General features: G+C 43.3%; 4 protein-coding genes and 4 non-coding genes across 16 annotated transcripts in view; 2 read left to right on the top strand and 6 right to left on the bottom strand.

Annotated features, from left to right (window-relative positions):
* Positions 1–1,628, top strand: part of MAP2K1 (mitogen-activated protein kinase kinase 1) — a 112,216-nt gene extending 110,588 nt beyond the window's left edge. For 2 of the 3 annotated variants that reach the window (XM_015142483.3, XM_077938311.1), the window contains one exon: positions 591–1,628. In XM_015142483.3, the coding sequence (XP_014997969.1) occupies positions 591–704 (114 nt within the window). In that variant the 3' untranslated portion in view covers positions 705–1,628. 3 annotated transcript variants of the gene reach the window in all.
* A 2,291-nt stretch (positions 1,629–3,919) lies between these two features.
* On the bottom strand, positions 3,920–7,860 carry SNAPC5 (small nuclear RNA activating complex polypeptide 5). 3 transcript variants are annotated; one of them, XM_028850404.2, is made up of 3 exons: positions 7,626–7,860; positions 5,430–5,519; positions 3,920–4,650 (listed from the first exon to the last, which is right to left on the bottom strand). In XM_028850404.2, exons 2-3 carry the CDS (start codon positions 5,493–5,495, stop codon positions 4,534–4,536), a joined length of 183 nt encoding a protein of 60 aa, XP_028706237.1. In that variant the 5' UTR covers positions 5,496–5,519; positions 7,626–7,860; the 3' UTR covers positions 3,920–4,533.
* Positions 7,861–9,370: 1,510 nt separating this feature from the next.
* RPL4 (ribosomal protein L4) lies at positions 9,371–14,529 on the bottom strand. The gene is given in 10 exon segments (NM_001266200.1): positions 9,371–9,703; positions 10,093–10,213; positions 10,325–10,408; positions 10,981–11,137; positions 11,408–11,537; positions 11,823–11,947; positions 12,638–12,776; positions 13,082–13,188; positions 13,379–13,550; positions 14,516–14,529. Coding segments are annotated over 10 exon segments (1,284 nt in total). The 5' UTR covers positions 14,519–14,529; the 3' UTR covers positions 9,371–9,457.
* LOC114679830 (small nucleolar RNA SNORD18) lies at positions 11,282–11,351 on the bottom strand. Its single transcript, XR_003731922.1, has one exon. It is a non-coding gene; the product is annotated as a small nucleolar RNA SNORD18 (small nucleolar RNA).
* LOC114679829 (small nucleolar RNA SNORD18) lies at positions 12,065–12,136 on the bottom strand. Its single transcript, XR_003731921.1, has one exon. It is a non-coding gene; the product is annotated as a small nucleolar RNA SNORD18 (small nucleolar RNA).
* Positions 12,838–12,936, bottom strand: LOC114679945 (small nucleolar RNA SNORD16). Its single transcript, XR_003732033.1, has one exon. It is a non-coding gene; the product is annotated as a small nucleolar RNA SNORD16 (small nucleolar RNA).
* Positions 13,264–13,335, bottom strand: LOC114679831 (small nucleolar RNA SNORD18). Its single transcript, XR_003731923.1, has one exon. It is a non-coding gene; the product is annotated as a small nucleolar RNA SNORD18 (small nucleolar RNA).
* Positions 14,530–15,046: 517 nt separating the features above from the next.
* The window catches only part of ZWILCH (zwilch kinetochore protein), a 46,085-nt gene continuing 36,438 nt past the window's right edge, over positions 15,047–24,693 (top strand). The window contains exons 1-4 of one of the 5 annotated variants that reach the window (XM_077939613.1): positions 15,047–15,422; positions 16,448–16,570; positions 18,589–18,640; positions 24,134–24,229. Coding sequence is in view for 1 of the 5 variants with exons in the window: in XM_015142528.3 (XP_014998014.2) it covers positions 15,086–15,138; positions 18,589–18,640; positions 24,134–24,229 (201 nt within the window). In the remaining 4 variants the exon portion in view is untranslated. The remainder of the gene's footprint in view (positions 15,423–16,447; positions 16,571–18,588; positions 18,641–24,133; positions 24,230–24,693) is intronic. The other 4 variants (XM_028851064.2, XM_015142530.3, XM_015142528.3 and 1 more) reach the window with 4 other exon arrangements.

Raw genomic sequence — 24,693 nt, forward strand, 5'->3', positions numbered from 1 at the left:
CCAAACACCAGTCTCCTCTGCCCTCCCATCAGTTTAAGGGAAAGCTGGGGTGACCCCTGCAGCCTGAGTAAGCATGCCAGAGAAAGGCCTTAGAGGGCCATGGGAAAGAAAAGGTCAGCCCACCCCCTTCATGGGGATGGGGCCTTTCCCTAATACTGACTGCCTCACCTTACATTCAGCCTCCTTCCTGAGTCACCCTCCGCCTGCTGTTTCGTTTGGTGGCAGTGGGGTTAGCTAAGTAATACTGTAAATATCTGGAGAGCCAGACTGTGCATAATATGCACTAAGTCCATCATTTTCGTTGTCCCTTCTAACAAGCCTGTGAGGCATTTAAGGCAGAGTTACTGTGTCCATACTGCAAGAGTAGGCTCCAAGAGGTGACTTGCCCAAGGCCTCACAGCTGCTGTGACTGATGGAGCGGGTCTTTGGGCCTGCAGTTGGCCCCACTGCTGCTTAGGGGCAGGTGCCAGGTGCTCCTTCCAAGTGCAGCACAAGCTCTAGACCTGAAACTCTTGGGATTTTCCTTCCTGGTGGGTGTTTTTGTTGTTGTTTCTTTTTAACACTACGTTCTCTCGTTTCCTTACATGCAGGTTCATGCTTTTATCAAGAGATCTGATGCTGAGGAAGTGGATTTTGCAGGTTGGCTCTGCTCCACTATCGGCCTTCACCAGCCCAGCACACCAACCCATGCTGCTGGCGTCTAAGTGTTTAGGAAGCAGCAAAGAGCGAGTCCCCTGCCCAGTGGTTTGCCATGTCACTTTCAGGCCTCCTTCCCATGCCTGTCTGTGTTCAGATGTGCATTTCACCTGTGACAAAGGATGAAGAACACAGCATGTGCCAAGATTCTACTCTTGTCATTTTTAATATTACTGTCTTTATTCTTATTACTATTATTGTTCCCCTAAGTGGATTGGCTTTGTGCTTGGGGCTATTTGTGTGTATGTTGATGATCAAAACGCGTGCCAGGCTGAATTACAGTGAAATTTTGGTGACTGTGGGTAGTCATTCTTACAATTGCACTGCTGTTCCTGCTCCATGACTGGCTGGCTGCCTGTATTTTCGGGATTCTTTGACATTTGGTGGTACTTTATTCTTGCTGGGCATACTTTCTCTCTGAGTAGGAGGGAGCCTTGTGAGATCCTTCACAGGCAGTGCATGTGAAGCATGCTTTGCTGCTATGAAAATGAGCATCAGAAAGTGTACATCATGTTATTTTATTATTATTAGCTTTTCATGTAGAATTCAGCAGTTTACATCCAAATCTAGCCAGAGCCCTTCACTGCCATGATAGCTGGGGCTTCACCAGTCTGTCTACTGTGGTGATCTGTAGACTTCTGGTTGTATTTCTATATTTATTTTCAATATACTGTGTGGGATACTTAGTGGTATGTCTCTTTAAGTTTTGATTAATGTTTCTTAAATGGTGGAATTATTTTGAATGTCACAAATTGATCAAGGCATTAAAAGGTCAGATTTATCTTTCCCCATATCCAAGTACCAATGCTATTGTAAACAACGTGTATAGTGCCTAAAATTGTATGAAAATCCTTTTAACCATTTTAACCTAGATGTTTAACAAATCTAATCTCTTATTCTAATAAATATACTATGAAGTTTAAAAAAAAAAAGGATGAAAGCTACTTTTGCTTTTGTGGTAAGCTTTTCAATTTCTTTAGTACGCAAGAAATACTGGTTGAGCCAAGCATTATTGGTGAAGGGGAAAGGTGAAGATGAGGAGGCTGGAAGGCAGAACCACCACACCAAGTTCAGTGCTTTGGACTAATGGGGCTTCCTGTAATTTCAGTCTCTGGACTCAGTCCACCTCTTCTCATCCCACACCCTTCTCTGTTCGTCCAACCCCCTTCCTTGTGGGACCTGTGAATAGATCCTGTATATTCCTTTGATCTCTTTATACAAAGGAAAAGCAGCAGATGGGGGTCTGGGAGCAAATCTGAGAAAAATCACAAAGTATTTCTTATCTCACAGAACATTTCTCATTTTCCATATACCAATAGTTGAGCTGAGGGCCTGTCTGCACTTCCAGGCTGTCATGCCCACAGGAGGGCCTTGCTGGTAACCAGCTTGCCTGCCTGGTGTGGGAGCTTTCTGCACGACAGCATAGTCTGTTTGCGACATTAAGCAATGGTTTCCCTTCTTTCACCACTTAAGCACACCTTCCTGGAAAGGAGGAATGTGCCTGATGCTGGCTTTGTCATGCCTGTGAGGTGGCAGTGATGTCACAAAGCCATGGCCCACTGGCCACAGGATCCCTTTCCTTAGCTGAGAAGTCTTTGGGAACTTTTAGGTACATTTGAGGCTGCCTGGTCAATACCTCTCCCCTCATTATTTTCTTTGAAAGGGCAGGTTATAGAAACTAAAAGCAACATGTATATTTATAACTAAAAGGCCCATTCCTTTTTAGATTAAAAACAAAACTTGAGTAAATAATCTTCTAAGTAGGTAGTTCCAATCTAGAGGTACCAGAAATTGGGATACTGCCAGGATTTTTAAAAAATGATCAGTGTTGTATATACTGCTGCCTAAGCTAGTCGGCTTTTTTTTTTTTTTTTCTCACCGTGAGGTATAGCTTTTCTAAGTCAACAGTTCAACTTACACATTTTCAACACATAAACATTCAGGCTGGGTTTTAACATTTACACCCTGTGTCTTTTACAAATGACAGGATACCACCACTACTGAGAATGTTTCATTAAAATGAGAAGACTACATCCTTAGGAGAAATGTTATAAACTGGTATCCAAAACCCAGATCTGACCACTTTCATGCTCGGTGTCTTTTGAGGGGTGCTTAGATTTTTTTGTTTTTAAATTTTTAACCAAGAATTATGATCCCCGCATGAATCTTGCAGTGTTTTGAGCTCCCAATGCCAGATTCTTACTGAGATACCAATGAGAGTAGGAGTTTCAGATGATCTCGTTAGCACCTCATAGCAACCTGTGAAACTGCTAGAACACATGTGAGTATCATCTTCACCTTACAGATGGGAAAGTGAGTTGCAAAGAGGTGGGAGGACAAGGGACCAGTTAGTGGTAGAGCTGGAATTCATAGTCAGTCTTTCCAACTTTGCAAACCCATGTTCGTATTTTAAATTAGACCCCCAAAATTTATGTACCTTGATGCTTTTTGTTCCCAAACTATCTTCATTGTGTGTTCTAAGGAACATGCTCATTTAAACTTCTGGCTGTTTCCTATAAGAGCAGCTCAAAATAACTTCAATGAAATGTGGATTAACAAAAAAAGGTATTCTTTGCTTAATTTGGGAACTGCTGCATAAGTTCTGCTTGACATGATTCTTTGTGTTTTGTTTGGCTTTTACTGTTGCTTGAGCAGGGGAAATTAATTTTATAAAATTAAAGAACTACTTATTTCACAGTATAGTAGTTAGTGGAAAAGGGACAGTATGCAGAAATGAACCTCAACTTCAAATACGAAGTAACAACTCTTACTCTGTTACAAAAATCCAGTCTTCCAGCCTGGCGTAGTGGCTCACGCCTGTAATCCCAGCACTTTTGGAGGTCAAGGCGGACAGAAAACCTGACGTTGGGAGTTCGAGAGCAGCCTGACCACATGGAGAAACCCTGTCTCTACTAAAAATACAAAATTAGCCGGGCATGGTGATGCGTGCCTGTAATCCCAGCTACTCGGGAGGCTGAGGCAGGAGAATCACTTGAACCCAGAAGGGGGAGGTTGCGGTGAGCTGAGATCACACCATTGCACTCCAGCCTGGGCAACGAGTGAAACTGTCTCAAACAAATAACAAAAAAAAAATCCAGTCTTCCAAGCATGGCACATCTCTCTTAAGGGCTAGAAATGGATTTCAAACCATCCTGTTGTATCTTTTCCTCAGAGAAGGAACTGCTGCTTCTCTCTGTCACGATCTAGAAACCAGCAGGCTCCATGATGGCTATTTATAATTTATTTATAAAAACATTTTACCAGTGAGTGATGTCTCAAGTGAGAGGTGATAACAGCTACACAAAGCAGTTTATAGCATGCAGTATTTCAATGCCTCTGAGAGGTAGCAAGCTTGTGCTCTCAGATGGCCCTCAGTCCTTCCCCTTGTCATCTTTCTGTCCTAGACTGTGAGCTAACTGCTCACAAGGATTCAGCGGCATGCAAACAGCCTTTAATTGGTTTTCTTCAAAGAGGCATTGTTGACTGGAAAGACTGGCTTGTATTTAAACTCTGCTCTTTTTGCAAATGCCAGACTTTCCCAACAGTATTTCAGAGGAAATTGTTTTGAACAGTTAACCGAATCTGACCAGATTACAGACAGCACCACCCATATTGCTCAATGCTAAGACATAGCATCTTTGATTTTCTGTATGTCATAACATTCTGAAGCTTGAGTTACTGATGGAGCCATTTTTGCAACTACACATCCTCCTTATAGTTCTTGCTTTCCTTTCAAGCAGATCACAGGGCCCAGGGCAAGATGAGTTCCTTGAGGAGAAGTGCCTGAGACTTAGAAATGCAATTTGTATAACTGACCAGCCTGGCTTTCCCCCTTCTTTAGGAATCTGATTCTTCTTCTTCCTCTTCTTCCTCCTCTTCCGTCACATGACTCTTTGTGCTCAACTCCAGGGTCGTTTGGTTGATTGATGCTTCATTGTCTACATGCACCAACATCTGTATTGGCCAAAGGCATCACAGATTAGTAGGAAAGCTGCTGGCCTCAAAACAGCAAATTCTTAAAAATGATTTAAAATCAGATCTCAATTGCGTATCCCCAGTACTTATGACTAAGAGGTATGGCCACTTTCCTTTTATACCCCCACCTCCATTACCAAAATGGGGCAAAGGTAAATGCCCCTGATTCACTAGAATGTTACCTCATTTACAAACATTATTACAGAAAGCTCCATAAGATTTGTGCCAACTTACATGTGCTGCTGTATCATGGTTTTAAATGTCTTAACACACAAAATCTGGGAGAACTCAAATATTGTGTACTTAGAAATAAGATTTTGCTGACTGACTTGAGGGCATTTGGTAAGAGATGAGTATGATGAGGACTGGAACTCATCTTTTAGCACTGTGCTTTGTACTTGAAGCCACACTCTTGATTCCCAAGGTTACTTATTCACAAAAAAGCAAGAGTTTTGACATATCCCTACAAAAATCACTCTCCCCCGGGTTCATCTGAGTAACTAGACAGAATGGATGACGAGGAAGATAGAGGTAAAACATTAGTAACTACTTAATAAATTAATTAGTGTGGTAACCAGCTGGTAGGAAGGTGGGTAATGTAGAGTTGCCACCTTATTAAACCAGAAAATTCTTATCAGCACTTTCCAGAGCCCTTTGGGCTAGGTAATGTGATTTACAACAGTTCTTCACCACCCAAGCAGCATAGGAGCAGAGCAGACTTTGCATTCTCTCCTAGGCCTGCACTTGATTAAGCTTACATCATGTGACTGTTCAGGTACAGTGTGAGAAGACAGCATCTCATCCCCTCTTCTAGAACTGATCATTGATTGGAGGGCCAATTCTTCAACCTAGAAAAGAAGAGTTGGGGACACTTTTCCTTACTATTTCACTGGATGTGGTTAAACTGCTGGGCACACCATGAAAGGTTTGCATCAAGAGAGGGAATGAAAACTATCTCTGTTGCTCTAGAGGGAAAGTTGGAGGCTCTTAGGTTTTCTCTCTTTTAAGGAGATGAGTAAAGAAAGACTCCAGCCCTTTTCCCCTGGGCTGAACAGGTGCTCTGGCTGAGTCATGGCTTCCACTTCCCCAGACCTAGCAACTCAAAGTACAAGTGTGTCATTAAAACAGCCAAGTGTCATCTGATTCCTCAGAGATTCCCTGGACCTGAGGCTGTCAACTCAGTAATGAGAAGGTGAAGGAAAGAATAGAAAACAGAGGTGTCATCTGAAGCATAAGGAAATCTGGGCTTTGGAGGTGGTCATCAATATACTCATTAGGTACTGGGTACTGTGGGAATACAGGGACACAAATAAGTGGAGGGCATTATGACTTCCCTAAGGAGGCCAGGTGCAGTGGCTCATGCCTGTAATCCCAGCACTTTGGGAGGCCGAGGCGGGCGGATCATGAGGTCAGGAGATCGAGAACATCCCGGCTAACACTGTGAAACCCCGTCTCTACTAAAAATACAACTTCCCCAAGGAAAAATGCTTATGATTTTGATATGTCATAGGTGTACTTTTCATTTTACAAAGGGCTTTGGTAATCCTCACCTCATATGGACTTAAAGTTTCTGAAAAAGGGCCAAGCCCAGTGGCTCATACCTGTAATCCCAGCACTTAGGGAGCTGGAGGTGGGTAATCACCTGAGGTCAGGAGTTCGAGTACACCCTGGCCAACATGGTGAAACCCAGTCTCTACTAAACACAAAAAATTAGCCCGGCGTGGTGGCACATGCCTGTAATCCCAGCTACTTGGGAGGCTGAGGCAGAATCCCTTGAACCCAGGAGGTGGAGGTTGCAGTGAGCCAAGATCGGGCCATTGCACTCTAGCCTGAGCAACAACAGTGAAACTCTGTCTCAAAAAAAAAAAAAAAAAAAAAAAAAAAGACTCTGAAAAGGATGCTGAGCAGGGATTAGCATAATAACCTCCCCAGGACTTTTTTTTTTTTTTTTTTTTTTTTAAAAGGCAGAGTCTCCCCGTATAGCGCATGCTGGAGTGCAGTGGCACAATCTGGACTCTGCAGCTTTACCTCCTGGGCTCTGGCTATCCTCCCACCTCAGTTTCCCAAGTAGCTGGACTACAGGCACGCACCATCACGCTCAGCTAATTTTAATTTTTTTTTTGGAAGGCCGGCCGTGGTGGCTCAAGTCTGTAATCTCAGCACTTTGGAAGGCCGACGTGGCTAATGGCTTGAGCTCAGGAGCTCGAAACCAGCCTGAGCAACATGGCGAAACCCCGTCTCTACTAAAAATACAAAAATTAGCCGGGCATGGTGGTGGCAAGCCTGTAATCCCAGTTACTTGGGAAGGTGAAGCACGAGACTCGCTTGAACCCAGAAGGCAGAGGTTGCAGTGAGCCGAGATCGTGTCACTGCATTCCAGCCTGGGCGACAGAGTGAGGCCCTGTCTCAATTTTTTGTAGAGACGAGGTCTCACTATATACCCCGGGCTGAGGGGCTGCATTAAGCACAGGTGTGGGAAGTGGCCCACGTGGGCCTAAATCCCGACTCCTCAAGGCCATGGCGTCTGGAAGCTCCAAACGTTAGGACAAGTCTCTTCTCCCAGGGCCTCAGTGTCTTCCTTGGTAGCATGGGAGGATCTGGGAGTTCCTTCTGGCTTGGCAAAACTAGAGCCATTTCAAGCGCCAAGGCAAACTAGAAAACAGCAGCTCAGGAGGAAGGGGTCGGTGGCCAGAGGGGTCTAGGCGAGGTTTCGGGAGGGAGCACTTCCTCAGACTGCTGTCTGAGGGCCATTAACATTTACAGGAAGCAGCAGGTAGGACTGCACTTGCCAAACACACATCCCCCCTGGGCCTCACCCTAGACTTGCGAGGTCAAATTTCTGAGAGGTGGGGCCTAAGAAGCGCACAGCAAACTCCCCAGGTGATTCAGATACCTGTTTGTTTGTAAACCTGTAAATTGGCGCCACCACAGATAGTGAGTAGGGGAGAACTGACCGCAGCAGGTGGTCACCGCAGAGGCCGAGGTTGGGGGGTCTGCACCGCAGAGGCCCAGGTTGGGGGGTCGCTCGGGAGGAATGGAGGAGGAGCGGGAGAGGGCCGCGGGGTCACCTTGAGGCGGTTCAGCTGGTCGTGCAGGGCTGCCTTCAACCGCAGCAGCGTCTCCTCCTCCTTGCGCAGTTCCTGAAGCCGGCTCAGCATGTTTCCTGGTCACATAGGCGACCTCCGCGATGCCGTCGGCCCGGCGCTCGGTGATGACGCCATCGCCGACTCCCGGAAACCGAGCGGGTAGACGGGGCTGCCCGCCACAATGGGGAAAGGCGAGGGATGCGCCCCCTTCCGGCGCCCGCCGTAACCTGGCCACTCCGCGGGCGACGAGCTGCAGGAAGGGTGCGTGTGTCAAAACACCTTGATTCATGAGTAATGATCAGGATTTCGAAATTAGATCCATGGAGCGGCAAAGAACCTTAAGAAATCTTGGGTTTGGCCATCCTTTAATCCGATAGGCCATTTCCACACGAAGTGGTCAAACACCGTTTCAAATAACTGGGTGAACAGCACTTCCAATGTGGTGTTCCAGCAAGTGGCTATTTTTAACCCCACAAAACCTGCACATGTATTTGAAGGCAGGCACCAAATCAGTAGCACATGAACTCTACTGTGTTAAGAGGGTCTGCAGGGTAGGACTCACAGTGGACTTTAAAGGGGTAAGGCTGCACAAAATAGAGAACTAAAGAGCATGAAAATAAAGCCGTGCTAAGAAATGATGTGCTTAAGAACTGAGATTTGGCCCTGGAAATGGGGAAGGTAACAGATCACCGTGGCTATGAACTTTGAGAATGTCTTGACAGTTTGAGACTGTCACAGGGAAGCTGAGTTTAACAATCCAGATGCAAAACAAGACTTTGACACAGGACAAGAGGTTAATTCTAGGGTATTATTTGCAGTTTAGCTTTATGAGTTAAAAAAAAAAAGGGGGCCCCTTGTATCTGGAGGCATTTCATGGGTATTTCTTTTGGACACACTTGGTTAACATAATCACCAAGACACACATAAGTCCTGAAAAATGCTTCTGGTACTTTTGGGGCAGTCTCCGTCTGACACCCAGGCTGGAGGACAATGGTATAATCTTGGTTCATTGCAACTTCCACCTCCCAGGTACAAGTGATTCTCCTGCCTCAGCTTCCCCAGTAGCTGGGGTTACAGACGTGTACCATGACCAGCTATTTTTTTTTATTTTCAGTAGAGATGGAATTTCATCATGTTGGCCAGGCTGGTCTTGAACTCATGGCCTCAAGTGCTTTGCCCACCTTAGGTCTCAGTGTTGGGATTACAGGTGTGGCCTTCTGGCACTTTTTCAAACCATGGGTGAAAATATTCAACTCTATTGTCATAGCTGGTTAAAAAGAACACTTTTCAAAAGGTAATCAATTTTACTGCAGTACCAAAAAAAATTGTGTTCTCCAATTGTGCCCTCTTGTGGTTAAAGTGTTAAATATTTACAGAATTTAACCTATTTTCCACCTGGTGGGGAGCTAAACTTGAACAGCCTCTGCGTTTCTCACCAAGTCCTGTTACACTTACTTTTAAGCCACATTATTTAAAAAATCATAATTTTTTAATCATTCCCCTTCCATTGAACTCCATGGACTCAGTATAAAATGGAACAGTCTAAATTATGGCCAAAATGTCACTTTAAAAAAATTATAACCAAGCTTTACAGAACACACCAACAAGCCATGTTTCTCACTGCCTGTATGATCAGGTATTTATTCAAGAGAAGCTGTCCAAAATAATGTGACCCTTATGGAATAATCAAATTTAAGAGTTCATGCAGCAGGCTTCTTTTCCTCTGTAGTAGGTTTCTTTTCTGCAGACTTCTTTTCAGAGGCCGGTTTCTTGGTAGCTGCTGCCTTTTTTCCCACCAGAGGCTTCTTCTGCTTCTTAACACCAACAGCAGCCTTCTTTCCTTTCTTACCTACCACAGGCTTCTTGCCTGCAACCGCCGCCTTCTCATCTGATTTGGCTTCTAGTGCTGCTGCTGCAGCAGCTGCCTTATCCACCCGGAGCTTGTGCTGCAACAAATTAGGCAGAAAACAGTAAGAATCAAATTATTCTAAGAACTTAATGTATCAGTAGAAAAAAAAAAAACCCAGCCAGGCGCGGTGGCTCACGCCTGTAATCCCAGCACTTTGGGAGGCTGAGGCGGGTGAATCACCTGAGGTCAGGAGTTTGAGACCAGCCCCACCAATATGGTGAAACCCCGTCTCTACTGAAAATGAAAAATTTAGCTGGAATGGTGGCGTTCGCCTGTAGTGCCAGCTACTCGGAAGGCGGAGACGGGAGAATTGCTTGAACCTGGGAGGTGGAGGCTGCAGTGAGCCAAGATTGCACCACTGCACTCCAGCCTGGGTGACCGAGCAAGATTCCGTCTAAAACAAACAACAACAACAAAACCACTCACATTCCTGGCCTGGCGAAGAATGGTATTCCGGCGCATGGTCTTTGCATATGGGTTTAGCTTCAACATGATTCTCAGGTTTTTCAGTGGGTTCTTCTTTAGGACTCTGCGATGAATCTTCTTGCTATAAAAAGGCAGACACTGGATCAACACTTAACTTTATACACATACAAATTTTTGAAACAACCAATAGTATAGGGTTAGGGCAAGAATTACACTCTAAGTGTCACTTTACCGTGGTGCTCGAAGGGCTCTTTGGATCTCTGGGCTTTTCAAGATTCTGCTAAGATCTGTATTAATCATCTTGTGCATGGGAAGACTGAAAGGGAAAGATTGACATGTACGTGTAAAAGTAATCAACCAAAGAACATGAAGCTCAACTGAAGCTTTATTTTTAACCACTATGCTCTCCAAAATATCTACTACACTATCGCTTCTCATTAACATGGACCAAGCCGGGTGCGGTGGCTCACCCCTATAATCCCAGCACTTGGTGAGGCCGAGGCGGTTGGATCACCTGAGGTCAGGAGTTCGAGACCAGCCTGGCCAACATGGTGAAACCCCAACTCTACAAAAATATAAAATTAGCCAGGTGTGGTGGTACACACCTGTATTCCCAGGTACTCGGGAGGCTGAGACAGAAGAACCCGGGAGGTGGAGGCTGCAGTAAGCCGAGATCACTCCAGCGTGGGAGAGAGCGAGCAAGACTCTTGTCTCAAAAACCAAACCAACAAAAACCAAAAACACGGACCAGATGAGTTCCATTTTGGCATATTGTTGCTGCACATAAGGGCAAATGGGAACAAAATTATCTAGAAAACATGTAAGCCAATTCTGAATGTTAATATCCACAATATAAACAGCTGTGCTTAGTATATGAAAGATACTCACTTGTAGTTACTCTTGAGAGAAGCGGCTTTACGCCAAGTGCCATACAATTCATCTAACTTCCGGAAAGCACTCTCAGTCCAAATGCAGAAACGTCCCACATGCCCACCAGGAGCAAGCTTCAAAATGTTCAGTTTGCTTACATTAAGCAGAGTAATTCCTTTTAAAGGGAAAGAAACATTAGGGAGCCTGTATTTCAACAAAAGCAACACAAATCATCTTTATGGCTTAAGAGCTACAAAAGGTACCTGAGAACTTATTAATTATGAAGTTTCAACCATCAATGGTGCAACTCTTTCAGCCATAAATCAGAACTTCCACAAAATCATGTGTTTCAGAAACACGGACCATGAAGTGGAATCTCATCATAACAAAAGCTGAGTAGAGTTGCAGACTATACCTAGTCAATATATGTAAGCAGTTTAATTACCAGGGATGTTTCTGAAGGCCTTGATGATACCATTATCCTCATTATAGATGATGCATGGCCCCCTGCGCTGGATACGGCGACGGTTTCTCATTTTGCCTTTGCCAGCTCTCATTCGCTGAGAGGCATAGACCTACAAAGTGAGCAGTTTTAGTATTTTGATTAAGATACAATTTCTGCAATAGATCTTCAGAGTCTTAATTCCATTTTACAGATGATTAAACTGGGCACAATAACTTGCCAAGGTTACACAGAGCCTTAAACGGCAGTTAGGATTTTTAAACCCAAGTAATTGGGCTCTGAGGTTCTTGTTCTCTCACACATTAAGGCTTAGCCATACCACCCTTATCTTCTGAAATTCAAAGAGACAAATTGTGAACAAGGAGTACCAAACTGTAAATGTGTTCATTAAACGGACCTTTTTGATATCATTCCAGGCTTTAAGTTTCTTAAGGAGCAAAACAGCTTCCTTGGTCTTCTTGTAGCCTTCAACTTTATCTTCCACTACCAAAGGAAGTTCAGGAACTTCCTCAATACGATGACCTAACAAAAACCAATTTGACACTTACTTGGTTATCCTGAACCTTTTGGAAAATAAAAAAAAAAAAAAAAATCAAACATTTTATACAACCAATAAAAGCAAAATGGCATTCAATTTGCCAAGTCAGAATTTCCACAAATATCATGTGTTTCAGAAACACGGACCAATTAAGTGGAATCTCATCATTTTGACAGTTAAATAAAAATGCGGTGGGGAACACAATAGGCAAGTTTAAGTAGACAGTTTTCTAAGGATTATACTAAACCACTACTTGAATAGTTAGTTCCCCAGTTAAACTAGTATTCGCTGATGATTAATTTGTCAGATTTAAGTAGTCAGACCTAATATTTAGTAAAGGATTAAAATTTAATCAGACACTTCAGGATGAAAAGAATGTGCAATTTTAACAAACATTCATGTAAAAGAAAAGTGGGGCATTTTGTATCACTCTGATATAAAATTTTTTTAAACTGGTATGTAACATGTATTTCTGGAGTACATTTAATAACTGAATGCCCTCATTTGTCAACTGGAATATCCATTAACTGAAACATTTTATGCTAAAAACATTCAAATTATTCTCTTCTAGCCATCTTGAAATGGGTTACTGTGAATAACAACCACCCTAATCATCAAACAGTAGGTGTCTTATTTCTTCTATCAAACTCTTTTATAATACAAGTGTTACAAACCTTTAGACATGACCAGTGCTGGTAGGGCTGAGGCAGCCAGGGCAGAACAGATGGCATATCGTTTTTGGGTTGTGTTCACTCTACGATGCCAACGGCGCCAGGTTTTGGTTGGTGCAAACATTCGGCCTCCACGACACATCTATTTTTCCAGTCAAGAATCACATTTCTCAAATTTTAGTAATTAAAATAAGGTTATTTCTTGCTCAGTAAAAATTTTCGTCAACCTTCTGTACCAGCTTACTGACAGCAGGCAACTGTCGCTGAGAACAGAGTAAGACGCAAATTACGACATCATTGCAAGCAAAATAACCCCATATAAATGAAGCCCCTTTCTTCAAGACAAAAAAGGTAGTATTTTTACACTGTATTATCATCAATAAACCAGACCCAGTCTGCTAAATTCCATCAGTGCTGATCAGTCTTAGGTAGTGAAACAAAGGATACGTTTCCAAAAGCACCCTGGCCAGAGCGGTGAGTCCCACCACCTCGAACTCTGGGAATTCGAGCCACAGCTCTGCCAGTACCCCAAGACTCAGCACTGGTCTGATGACCTAAAATTGAGAGAGAAAAACTTTAGCTGCTTCATCATAAATACCAACCTATGATTATTACGCATGGTAGCAAACAGCATCAGAACATCCGAGAAAATCATGTGGTTCAGAAACACGGACCAATGAAGTGGAATTTCATCACTACTGTAAAGCAATCCCTAAAATATCTGCAGAAGGTATAAATCCATACCTGCTAATTCACTGACAGCGTAGGGCTGTCTGTTGTTTTTGCGCAGGTTGGTGTGAACAAAGTTCACAATATCTGGTCGAATAGGAGCCTTGAATACAGCAGGCAAAGTGACATTTTTGCCAGATGACTCCCCCTTTTCGGAGTACACCGATATCAGTGGGCGAGCACACGCCTAAAAAAAAAAAAGGAAAGGATTATTTTTATTGACAAGTAATGTTGGAAGCAAACTCTTCTCCTATGCCAACAATATCATTAAATACTCAATTGCAGAAAAGACTGGTATGATGGGGCAAACAACGCTTAAACCAAAATAGCAGTAAATGACTAGAGCCCTTACAAGCTCAAACTCTACCGTACATTTTTATTTTCAAAGAGAATTGTTTATTGTAAAACTTTCAAAGCAAGCCTTATAAAGCACAATAGGTAAATCAAAACCATATTGCAAGGTTTGGAGATGCTGTTTAATGCCAATTAATCAGCAAATCCTGTCTTCCCAGGCTCTACTCATCCCAACTTCCATCCCTGTCCCACTCACCCTCACCCTCTACTAAACACGTTTCCAAAGCTCACCAGTAGAAAGACTGGGTGATACTACTTTTTGTTTAAACCTCCAAAGGCTTCCCATCTGTGAGTAAAATCAAAATCCTGAGGCTGGCCTACACAACACTACGTAGCATATACGGACGCTATTTGTGGAAAAGCAGTACACATATAACACTGGTCTTATTACGAGTTGACTAACAATTCAAAGATTTTGATGACACCGAACAGAACAATTTTTAAGTGAAGAGAACCAGAAAACTTTTAATAGAGATGATTCCTAAGTTGGGCAGAGATGAGCATTCAGAAAAAGACTAAATAGTCAAGTATTCTAAGAAAAGGTTCCACTGCTCCTAAGAATGACCCATTGCTTTCCACTACTGCTTCCCGGCGCGTCCTGTGCTGGGAACCCCACGTTGCCTTTAAGATGGCTGCCGTATCGCCGCACATCCCAGTTCCACACCAGAAAAAGACGTCTTTGGTCCTCATCTCGTTCTCCTCGCTCTATCTCCTACAGATTCTATGTTCCAAACCCCAAATCCTTCTTTACTGGCCCCGAGATACGGGGTAAGGCCAGCGAAAAAGATTTCCACTCACCATGGCGGAGAGAGGAGAAAACCACGTTCCTCTCACCCCGGATGCTGCTACAGGAAAAGGAAGTGCTTACGCCTTCCGCCGTATATGTCACCTTCCGCTGTATATGTCACCTTCCCCTAGACCGCCCCACTTTGCCCCGCCTTAGAACCAAGACGGATACACAAAATATCTCTCTACCACATTACAAAAATAAAAACTAGAGTGTTATTTCTTTATTTGTGGGAAATTACGGTATCTATTTTCTTCCAAAGCTAATAATAATTCTTAGAAAATAGGGACTCCTTTTCGCGGAATAATCCATAGGGGGCGTGGCCAACTCTCGCGAGTCAGGGTATCTTCTCCCCAACCACCACGCTTATTTTAATTATTGCAGACGGAAATTGAAGACTATTGACATAGTAAACAGCTCTGGGTGGCTATTTGAAACAAAAGTTTAACTTTGCGGACAAATGGGACTTATGGTGAGGGGTCAAAGTAGTCCCGGCGGGGCGGGGCCATGACTCCTGACGTCGCCCTGCCGGCGCGCAGTTCAGTTTTGCGGTTCCGGTCCCGCTCTCATATTGGGGCGGGATGTGGGAGCGACTGAATTGCGCGGTTGAGGAGTTTTATTCTCGTCTCCTTCAGTGAGTCTAGTCTCTTCTTTTGGCTGGGGTCCTGGGACGGCACTTCTTTCCCTGGGTATCTGGATCCCCGCCCTAAGCCTCTTGCCACTCTTTGGGGATCAGCGCTTTGCCAGCTTTCCTGGGGTCCAAGAGTTGGGGAGAGGCCAGCTCTGAGCTCCAGTGTGGAGTTGACCGTGTGGGAGCTTCCTTGTCTCAGGAGAAAAAGTGTACGTCATCAGACGAGGTGGAAGGTGGCAAGTGTTCCAAGAAGCGATTTATTCTTTCTGCTGATGGACACACTTGCCGTAAGTAGAGGCACCACCTGGGATACGGAAAACTAGGTGTTGGCGTCCTTCCCCTGTTTAAAGCCTTGTTGACTTCTAAGAGTGAAATGTCGTGGGTAGTCTGTTAATCTTTATAATTCGAGGTAGTTGCCACCTGAGCTGCAATTGTGATGATACCTGATTGGTGTGTTGCGTTTTGAAACCACCTTTATTTTCACTGTGCTCCGAGACTTCATTTTATTCTTATGGTGAAGTACTCCTACCAAGGGGATTACATCAAGTTCTGCATCCTCTGTAAAAGTCTAACCCATAGTTCTCAAATTTAGCATGCATCAGAATCACCGGGGGATTGTCAAAACACACATTGCTGGGCCCCCCCTCCAGGGTTTCTGATTTAATAGGTCTGAGATGGGGCGAAATAATTTGCCCTCCTGACAAATGCTAGGTGTAACGGATATGGCTGGCTGGGCATCACACTTTGAGAACCACTGTGTAATCTAGCCCATGATTTCCTAAATGTTGTAATTTTTCATTGTTTATCTTCGTTGCTTTTTTTCCTGCTTACAAAAGTAGTCTTGCTTGTAAACGTTTTGAGTAGAAAGAGCACTCCCTTTTTTTTAAAAAAAACTGGCATGTCTTGGACATCTTTCATTGTGACACTTTATAGATCTATTTCATTGTTTTTAACTGCTTTAGAGTATTTCATTCTATGGCCGTTTCATCTTTATTTAAGATAAGGCCGGGTGCGATGGTTCACGCCTGTAATCCCAGCACTTTGGGAGGCCGAGGCGGGCGGATCACTTGTCAGGAGTTCTAGACCAGCCTGGCCAACATGGCGAGACCCCATCTCTACTAAAAATATAAAAATTAGCCAGGCATGGTGGCGGGCACCTGTAATCCCAGCTACTTGGGAGAATTGCTTGAACTCGGGAGGCAGAGTTTGCAGTGAGCCAAGATCGTGCCACTGCACTCCAGCCTGGGCAACAGAGCAAGACTGTCTCAAAAAAAAAAAAAAAAAAAAAACATAAAAATTTCCTATTAACTAGGCATGATGGTGCATACCTGTAATCCTAGCTACTCTGGAGGCTGAAGCAGGAGGATTGCTTGAGCCCAGGAGTTGGAGACCAGCCTGGGCAGCATAATGAGAACCCGTCTCGAAAAATAAATAAGTAAGTTCTCTATTGATTCAACTTTACTTAGACCCCCCCTTTTTTTTTTTTCTTTTTTTTTTTTTTGAGACGGAGTCTTGCTGTGTTGCCAGGCTGGGGTGCAGTGGCGCGATTTTGGCTCACTGCAACCTCTACCTTCTGGGCTCAAGCGATTCTCCTGCCTCAGCCTCCCGAGTAGTTGGGACTACAGGCGCGTGCCACCACGCCTAGCTGATTTTTTTGTATTTTTAGTAGACATGAGGTTTCACCATGTTGGCCAGGATGGTGTCGGTCTCTTTACCTCGTGATCCGCCCACCTCGGCCTCCCAAAGTGCTGGGATTACAAACATGAGCCATCGTGCCCCACCTATTTAAACCTTTTATACTTCACATAGAAAGTATAACACTGTTCCCCCTCCCCCGACTGGGAATTTTCACATGGGACCTCAGATCAATATCTGCAAAGCTGAATTAATCCTTTCCTCCAAGCGGACATTCTACTTCTGAATTCTGTCTCTGAAGAGTTCTAATTCCAAAACCCCTACCCCTGCCTTATCTAGTCGATCCTCTTATTCTCCCTCCATCCATGCTGTTTTCATTCAGGCCATTCTCAGTTCTCTGAAGTGCTGCAAGTTTTTCACAGCTATTTTCCTGGACTCCAAGTTACTACCCTCCACGTTACTGTCAGATCTTTCCCATTTAAAGTCATTTAGTGAGTTCTTCTTGGCTTTCAGGATAAATTTTAAGCCCTATAGCTAAATTTCTACCATAGCTTCCTATGCTTGCCTCTCTGAGCACTTATCACCATGGAACTGTGGTTTACTTGTTGGAATCCAGTTAGGACTATGAACCAGGGACTATGCTTTTGTTTGATATTCTCAGCATCTAGCAGGAGTGAGTGGCCTCTATTACACATGCTTGAGACATTATTGCAAGACTGATTAAATACACGGTGAAACCCCATCTCTACAAAAACAAAATTAGCCAGGCGTGGTGGCAGGCTCCTGTAGTCCCAGCTGCTAGGGAGGCTGAAGCAGGAGAATGGCATGAACCCGGGAGGCGGAGCTTGCAGTGAACCCAGATCGCACCACTGCACTCCAACTCCAGCCTGAGCGACAGAGCGAGACTCCATCTCAAAAAAAAAAAAAAAAAAAAAAAAAAGACTGATTAAATAACATCCCTGAGTTATAAGACATAAACATCTGTAAGGATAAATCACAATCTTTCACAATATGGCAAAAGTTAATTAGTCATAGGCTTAGCTCTTCTGTTTCTGTTTCAGGAAGTCATATAGTATTAGATCAAATATAGATATAAATGGTTTCTTGAAACAGTTCTGTTGGGTTCCTTCAATGACTAAAGATTTGTTTTCAGTGTAGATCAGGCTGGTGTGCATTTTGGCATGTTAACGGATTACAGTTTAAGTGCTTTAGATTCACTATTTTAAAACTTTCTTGAATTAAAGGATAATAATTAAATGATATCCTAGAGTTTCATGCTTACATTTTGAAAAGGAGATGTTCAGCATAATCAAATCTACTAACTTTGAGTAACAAGTTTTAAAAATGGAGGACAGATGCTTCCATTTTAGCCCTAGAAATCTAAGGCCCAGGACCCTTAAGTAACTTCTCTGTGGTGACCTACTGATTCCATAACAGATCAGAATCCAATCAGTTTTACTTCGAAAGGTCATGTGGCAAGTTACATTTTAATTTTAACTGGTGATGTGTTTGAAAAGACACAAGAGTAGAGGTAGGCACCCCAATTTCCTGCTGCCTCTGAGAATCAGTTGTACCCAATTGAGGGCAACAGTCTATTCATCTCTATCCCAGGTTTCTTTTTTGTTTCTCTTTTCTTCTTAACCTAATGCTTCTTTTCTGCTTTTTTTCTCTCTCCCCAACTGCATCTTAGGGCTGCTGTAAGTATGTGCTTTTTGCCTTTCCCACAGGTGTCCTGCAGAGATAAAGTGATGACTGACTCCTGAGTGTGATAACAGGAGAGATAATATTCTATTTTTCACATGTGGTTCTGCATTTCAGGGCATTTAATGAAGAAAAGAAAGGAGTCCATAAAGACCCATTTCTCTATGAGGTATGAACAATTTGGTTTTTAAACACAACTATAATCCTAAAATTATCTGTTTTTATTTTTATTTTTATTTTTATTTTGAGACGGAGCCTCGCTCTGTCACCCAGGCTGGAGTGCAATGGCATGATCTTGGCTCACTGCAACCTCTACCTCCCAGGTTCAAGAAACTCTCCTGTCTCAGCCTCCTGAGTAGCTGGGACCACAGACACAGGCCACCACAACTGGCTCATTATTGTATTTTTAGTAGAGACAGGGTTTCACCACATTGGTCAGGCCAGGCTGGTCTCCAACTCTCAACCTCAGATGATCCACCTGCCTTGGCCTCCCAAAGTGCTGGGCTTACAGGCATGAGCCACCACGCCTGGCCAGTTGTCTGTTTTTAAAAGTCAAGTTTATTGAAGTTAATTTATATACAGTAAATTTTATCCTTTTAGGGTACCGTTCTATGACTTTTTTTTTTTTTTTTTTGAGATGAAGTCTTGCTGTGTCTCAACCAGGCTGGAGTGCAGTGGTGCGATCTCAGTTCACTGCTCCCTCTGCTCCCGGATTCAAGCAATTCTTCTGTCTCAGCCTCCTGAGTAGCTGGGACTACAGGCGTGTGCCACCACACCTGGCTAATTTTGTATTTTTAGTAGAGACGGTTTCACCATGTTGACCAGGCTGGTCTCCAACTCCTGACCTCAAACAATCCACCTGCCTTGACCTCCCAAAGTGCTGGGATTGCAGGCATGAGCCGCTACACCCAGCCTGTTCGATGACTTCTGATAAATTATTTGGTCATCACCCTGTAATCAAGATATAGAATATTTCTGTCATCTCCAAAAATGTTCTTTTGTCCCTTTACAGTCAGCCCTTTCTCATCCCTTAGTTCCTGGCAAAAATTAATCTAGTTTTTGTCTCTGTAGTTTTACCTTTTCCAGAATGTCCTATAAATAAAATCATACAGCCTTTGATTCTGGCTTCTTTCAATTAGTATAATGCAGTTAAGATTCACCTATGTTGTTGTGTGTATCAGCAGTTCATTCTGTTTCTGAGTAGTATTCCATTGTATGGATGTACCGTAGTTTGGTTATCCGTTCACCAGTTGAAGGACATTGGGTTGTTTCCAGTTTTTGATGATTACGAAAGCTGCTATAAACATTCATGTATTTATTTAGCATCTAATATGTGCTAAGTGTTTCATAAGTAAACTCTCCATAGTTGGGGAGATAAAACCTATGTCCATGAAATAATTAGCAAACTAAAATGAAGTATATGTTAACAGACAAGCTGGGGGGGAAATACTCATGAATGAGAAGCTGTACTATCTGTATTTATCTATGTGTGTGTGTGGCTATATATATATATACACACACACACACACACATATATATATAATGATATATAGCTCTTAAAAATCAATAAGAAAGATGGCCGGGCATGATGGCTTATGCCTGTAATTGCAGCACTTTGGGAGGCTGAGGTGGGTGGATCACCTGAAGTCAGGAGTTCGATACCAGCCTGGCTAACATGGTGAAACCCTGGCTCTACTAAAAAACACAAAAATTAGCTGGGCATGGTGGCATGTGCCTGTAGTCCCAGCTACTTGGGAGGCTGAGGCAGGAGAATCACTTGAACCTGGGAGACAGACGTTGCAGTGAGCCAAGATTAAGCCATTGTACTCCAGCCTGGGTGACAGAGTGAGAATCTGTCTCAAAAAATAATAATAATAAAATAAAATAAAATGCCAGGTGTGGTAGCTCGTGTCTGTAGTCCCAGCTACTTGGGAGGCTGAGGCAGAAGAATTGCTTGAACCTGGGAAGCAGAGGTTGCAGTGAGCAGAGATCACACCACTGCACTCCAGCCTGGGCGACAGAGCAAGACTATCTCAAAAAAATAAAAATCAATGAGAAAGACAAAAAACTATAAAAGAAGAATAGGCAAAGGACCTGAGTAAGTAATCAAGAAAGAAACATGCAAATAGAGTTACCCTTCACTGTCTGAATTCTCACTAACCAAACTCAAGAATCAGAAATATCTGCGTAAACTCATTCATCCCTTCCTGCCTGAATTTTTGTTGCTTGATAATCTGTATTAGTTTCCTAGAGCTGCTATAGCAAAATACTGCAAATTAGGCAGCTTCAAACACAAAAATTTGTTCTCTCCCAGTTCTGGAGACTAAAATTCTGAAATTAAGGTGTCAGCAGGGGCGTGCTCTGTCTGAATTCTCTAAGAAAGAATCTTTCCTTGCCTCTTTCTAGCTTCTGATGATTTCCAGCAAACTTTAGTATTGCTTGGCTTGTAAACACATTACTCCAATCTCTGCTTCTGTAGACACGTGGTACTCCCCCTGTGTGTCTGCTTCTAACTCTCTTTCCTTTTAAGTATACCAGTCGTTGGATTTAGGGCTTGCCCTAATCCAAATTAATCCTCATCTTGATTACATTTGCCAAGATTTTATTTCCAAGTAAAGTCACATGTATAGGAACTGGAGGTTAGATCCTCAAGATACCATTTTGGGGGACACAATTCAACCCACAATAGTACCTGAAACTCGGTAGAGTAGAACCTAGTAGATTAGAATAACACAGTATCTTTGGCTCTCTGTGCTTGGTTTCTTCATGCTTTAGTATCCAAACTAAGAAGCCAAATCGATTCAAATAATGAGAGATATTTATGATTAATAAGCATATTAGAAACTGCTGTTTACCTTGGCCAAGTGTGGTGGCTCACACCTGTAATCCTAGCACATTGGGAGCCTGAGGTGGGAAGATTGCTTGAGCTGAGGAGTTTGAGACTAGCCTGGGCAATATGGTGAGACCTTGTCTCTACAAAAAGCAAAAACAGCTGGGTGTGGTGTCACGCACCTATATAGTCCCAGCTACTGGGAGGCTGAGGTGGGAGGATCACTTGAGCCTGGGGGGTTAAGGCTACAATGAGCCAAGATCATGCCACTGCACTCCAGTCGGGTGACAGAGCGAGACCCTGTCTTCAAAAAAAAAAAAAAAAAAAAAGATAAAAAGACACTGTTCACCGTCATTATTGATCAAACATGACAAAACAGTAAGATCTTATGTTTTACTGTGAGATGGTAAAAATAAACAATGAAAATGCTTTTTTTCTTTTTTCTTTTTTTTTTTTCTGAGATGGAGTCACTCTGTCGTGCAGGCTGGGGTGCAGTGGCGTGATCCCAGCTCACTGCACCTCTGCCTCCCAGGTTCAAGTGATTCTCCTGCCTCAGTCTCCCAAGTAGCTGGGATTATAGGTGCCTGCCACCACGCCCTGCTAATTTTGTATTTTTAGTGGAGATGGAGTTTCACCATCTTAGCCAGGCTGGTCTCAAACTCCCCACCTCAGGTGATCCATCCACCTTGGCCTCCCAAAGTACTGGGATTACAGTCGTGAGCCACTGTGCCCAGCCATGAAAATGCTTAATGTGCTGATATAAGTGATGGAAGTATAAATGTGTAGGTGCAACATTTTGAAAGGCAGTCTGATAGTATCAGTGTGATTTTAGGTATTCATCTTAAGAAAATAATTCAAAAGTGTTCACTTGAATTGATGTCATCAATTGTTTATAATAGCAAAAAACTGGAAACTACTAAAGTGTCATACAATATGGAATTAGTTATGTGACAAAAGAGCTGTGGTACTAGACTGCCAAAGAACATTGAATGACATAGACATTCATGATATAAAACTATTAGAATCCTGTTTTTATTAGGCAAAATCCTATCTAGATATCTAAATAGATGCATTTCTATTTTTATTAGGATGTTTTAAAGAGATGGGATCTTACTCTGTTGCCCAGGCTGAAGTTCAGTAGTTGATCAAAGTTCACTGCAGCCTCAAACTCCTGGGCTCAAGTGATCCTCACACCTCAGCCTCCCAAGTAACTGGGACTACCAGTGCACCACCATACCTGGCTAATTTTTTTTTTTCTTTCTTTTTCTGAGAGACATAGTCTTGCTGTGTTGTAACTTGTCTCAAATTCCTGGCCTCAAACCATCCTCCCATCTCAGCCTCCCAGTTAGATGGGATTATAGGTGCCACTGTGTCCAGCATACATTTGTATTTAAATAGAGTTATATTTAAATACATTTAAATAAACCAGGCTAATAACAGTAATGATTATCTTGGGCAGAATCTCACTCCATTGCCCAGGCTGGAGTGCAGTGGCGTGATACCAACTCACTGCAACCTCTACCTTCTGGATTCAAGCAATTCTCCTGCCTCAGCCTCCCAAGTAGCTGGGATTATAGGCACCCACCACTATGCCCAGCTAATTTTTGCATTTTTATTTATTTATTTTTTCTTATTTTTTAAGATGGAGTCTCGCTCTGTTGCCCAGGCTGGAGTGCAGTGGCACATTTTGGCCTGCTGCAAGCTCCACATTCCAGGTTCAAGCGATTTCTGCCCCAGACTCTTGAGTAGCTGGGATGACAGGCCTCCACCACCATGCCTGCCTAATATTTTGTAGTCTTAGAGATGGGGTTTCACCAGTTTGGGCAGGCTGGTCTTGAAGTCCTGACCTCAAGCAATCCACCCGCCTCAGCCTCCCGATGTTCTGGGATTACAGGCGTGAGCCACTGTGCCTGGCCTAATTTTTGTATTTTTAGTAGAGACAGGATTTCCCCATGTTGGCAGGCTAGTCTCAAGCTCCTGACCTCAAGTGATCTGCCTGCCTCGGCCTCCCAAAGTGCTGGGATTACATGCGTGAGCTGCTGCACCCAGCCTGTTTTCAAACTTTTGAATAAACTTCCAGTTGGAATGAGAATGTATCAAGTTTTGGCCAGGACAGTGGCTCATTCCTGTAATCCCAGCACTTTGGGAGACTGAGGTGGGAGGATTGCTTGAGGCAAGAATTTTGAGACCAGCCTGGACAATATAGCGAGACCCCATCTGTATGAAAAATAAAATAATTAACCAGGTGTGGTGGCACACACCTGAAGTTCCAGCTACTAGGGAGGCTGAAATGGGAGGATTGCTTGAGCCCAGGAGTTTGAGGCTGTAATGCACTATGCCTGTGCCTATGAATAGCCATTGCACTCCAGCCTGGGCAACATAGTGAGACTCCGTCTCTTTTTTTCTTTTCATTTTTTTTTTTTTTTTTTTTTTTGAGACGGAGTCTCACTCTATCCCCCAGGCTGGAGTGCAGTGGCACGATCTTGGCTCACTATAAGCTCCGCCTTCTGGGTTCACACCATTCTCCTGCCTCAGCCTCCCAAGCAACTGGGACTACAGGCGCCCACCACCACGCCTGGCTAATGTTTTGTATTTTTAGTAGAGACGGAGTTTCACCGTGTTAACCAGGATGGTCTCGATCTCCTGACCTTGTGATCCGCCCACTTTGGCCTCCCAAAGTGCTGGGATTATAGATGTGAGCCACCGCGCCTGGCCGAGACTCTGTCTCTTAAGGACATTTTCCGTTGACTTGCATAGAACTGGTCTTTATGTGTTTAAATAGTAGAAATATACAAGTGTATATATAACATTGTTTGATACCTGTTTTAACAGGCTGATGTCCAAGTGCAGTTGATCAGCAAAGGCCAACCAAATCCTTTGAAAAATATTCTAAATGAAAATGACCTAGTATTCATAGTGGAAAAAGTGGTAAGTAGTGGTTTGACTTTGTGATTGTTTAATTCTCCATAACCAAATATGGTTTCTTGGGAATAATCTAACATGTACACCTTTTAAAATCAGCATCAGTGAAAATGAGTTCTCATTCTTTTAGGAGTAAGTATAGTGCTATCCAGTACAAATAAATATGAACCATATATGCAATTTAACATTTTCTAGTAGCCTCGTTAAGAAAGAAACAAGTAAAATTATCAATAAATTGATAAAATTGACTTATTTCTTTCTTTTTTTTGAGACAGAGCCTCGCTCTTGTCACCCAGCCTGGAGTGCAATGGCGCAATCTCAGCTCACTGTAACCTCTGCCTCCCAGGTTCAAGCGATTCTCCTGCCTCAGCCTCCCGAGTAGCTGGGATTACAGGCACCTGCTACCACGGCCGGCTAATTTTGTATTTTTAGTAGAGATGGGGTTTTTCCATGTTGGTCAAACTAGTATC

The sequence above is a fragment of the Macaca mulatta genome, chromosome 7 (genome assembly GCF_049350105.2).
Source record: "Macaca mulatta isolate MMU2019108-1 chromosome 7, T2T-MMU8v2.0, whole genome shotgun sequence".
In the NCBI taxonomy this organism is placed as follows: domain Eukaryota; kingdom Metazoa; phylum Chordata; class Mammalia; order Primates; family Cercopithecidae; genus Macaca; species Macaca mulatta.

Bases quoted from the DNA above. Each gene is read 5' to 3' on its own strand.
- SNAPC5 (XM_028850404.2), bottom strand. From the start codon at position 5,495: ATGATCAGTTCTAGAAGAGGGGATGAGATGCTGTCTTCTCACACTGTA. The intron at 4,651-5,429 runs GTAAGCTTAATC...TGGCCAATACAG, and splicing joins TACCTGAACAGTCACATGAT to ATGTTGGTGCATGTAGACAA.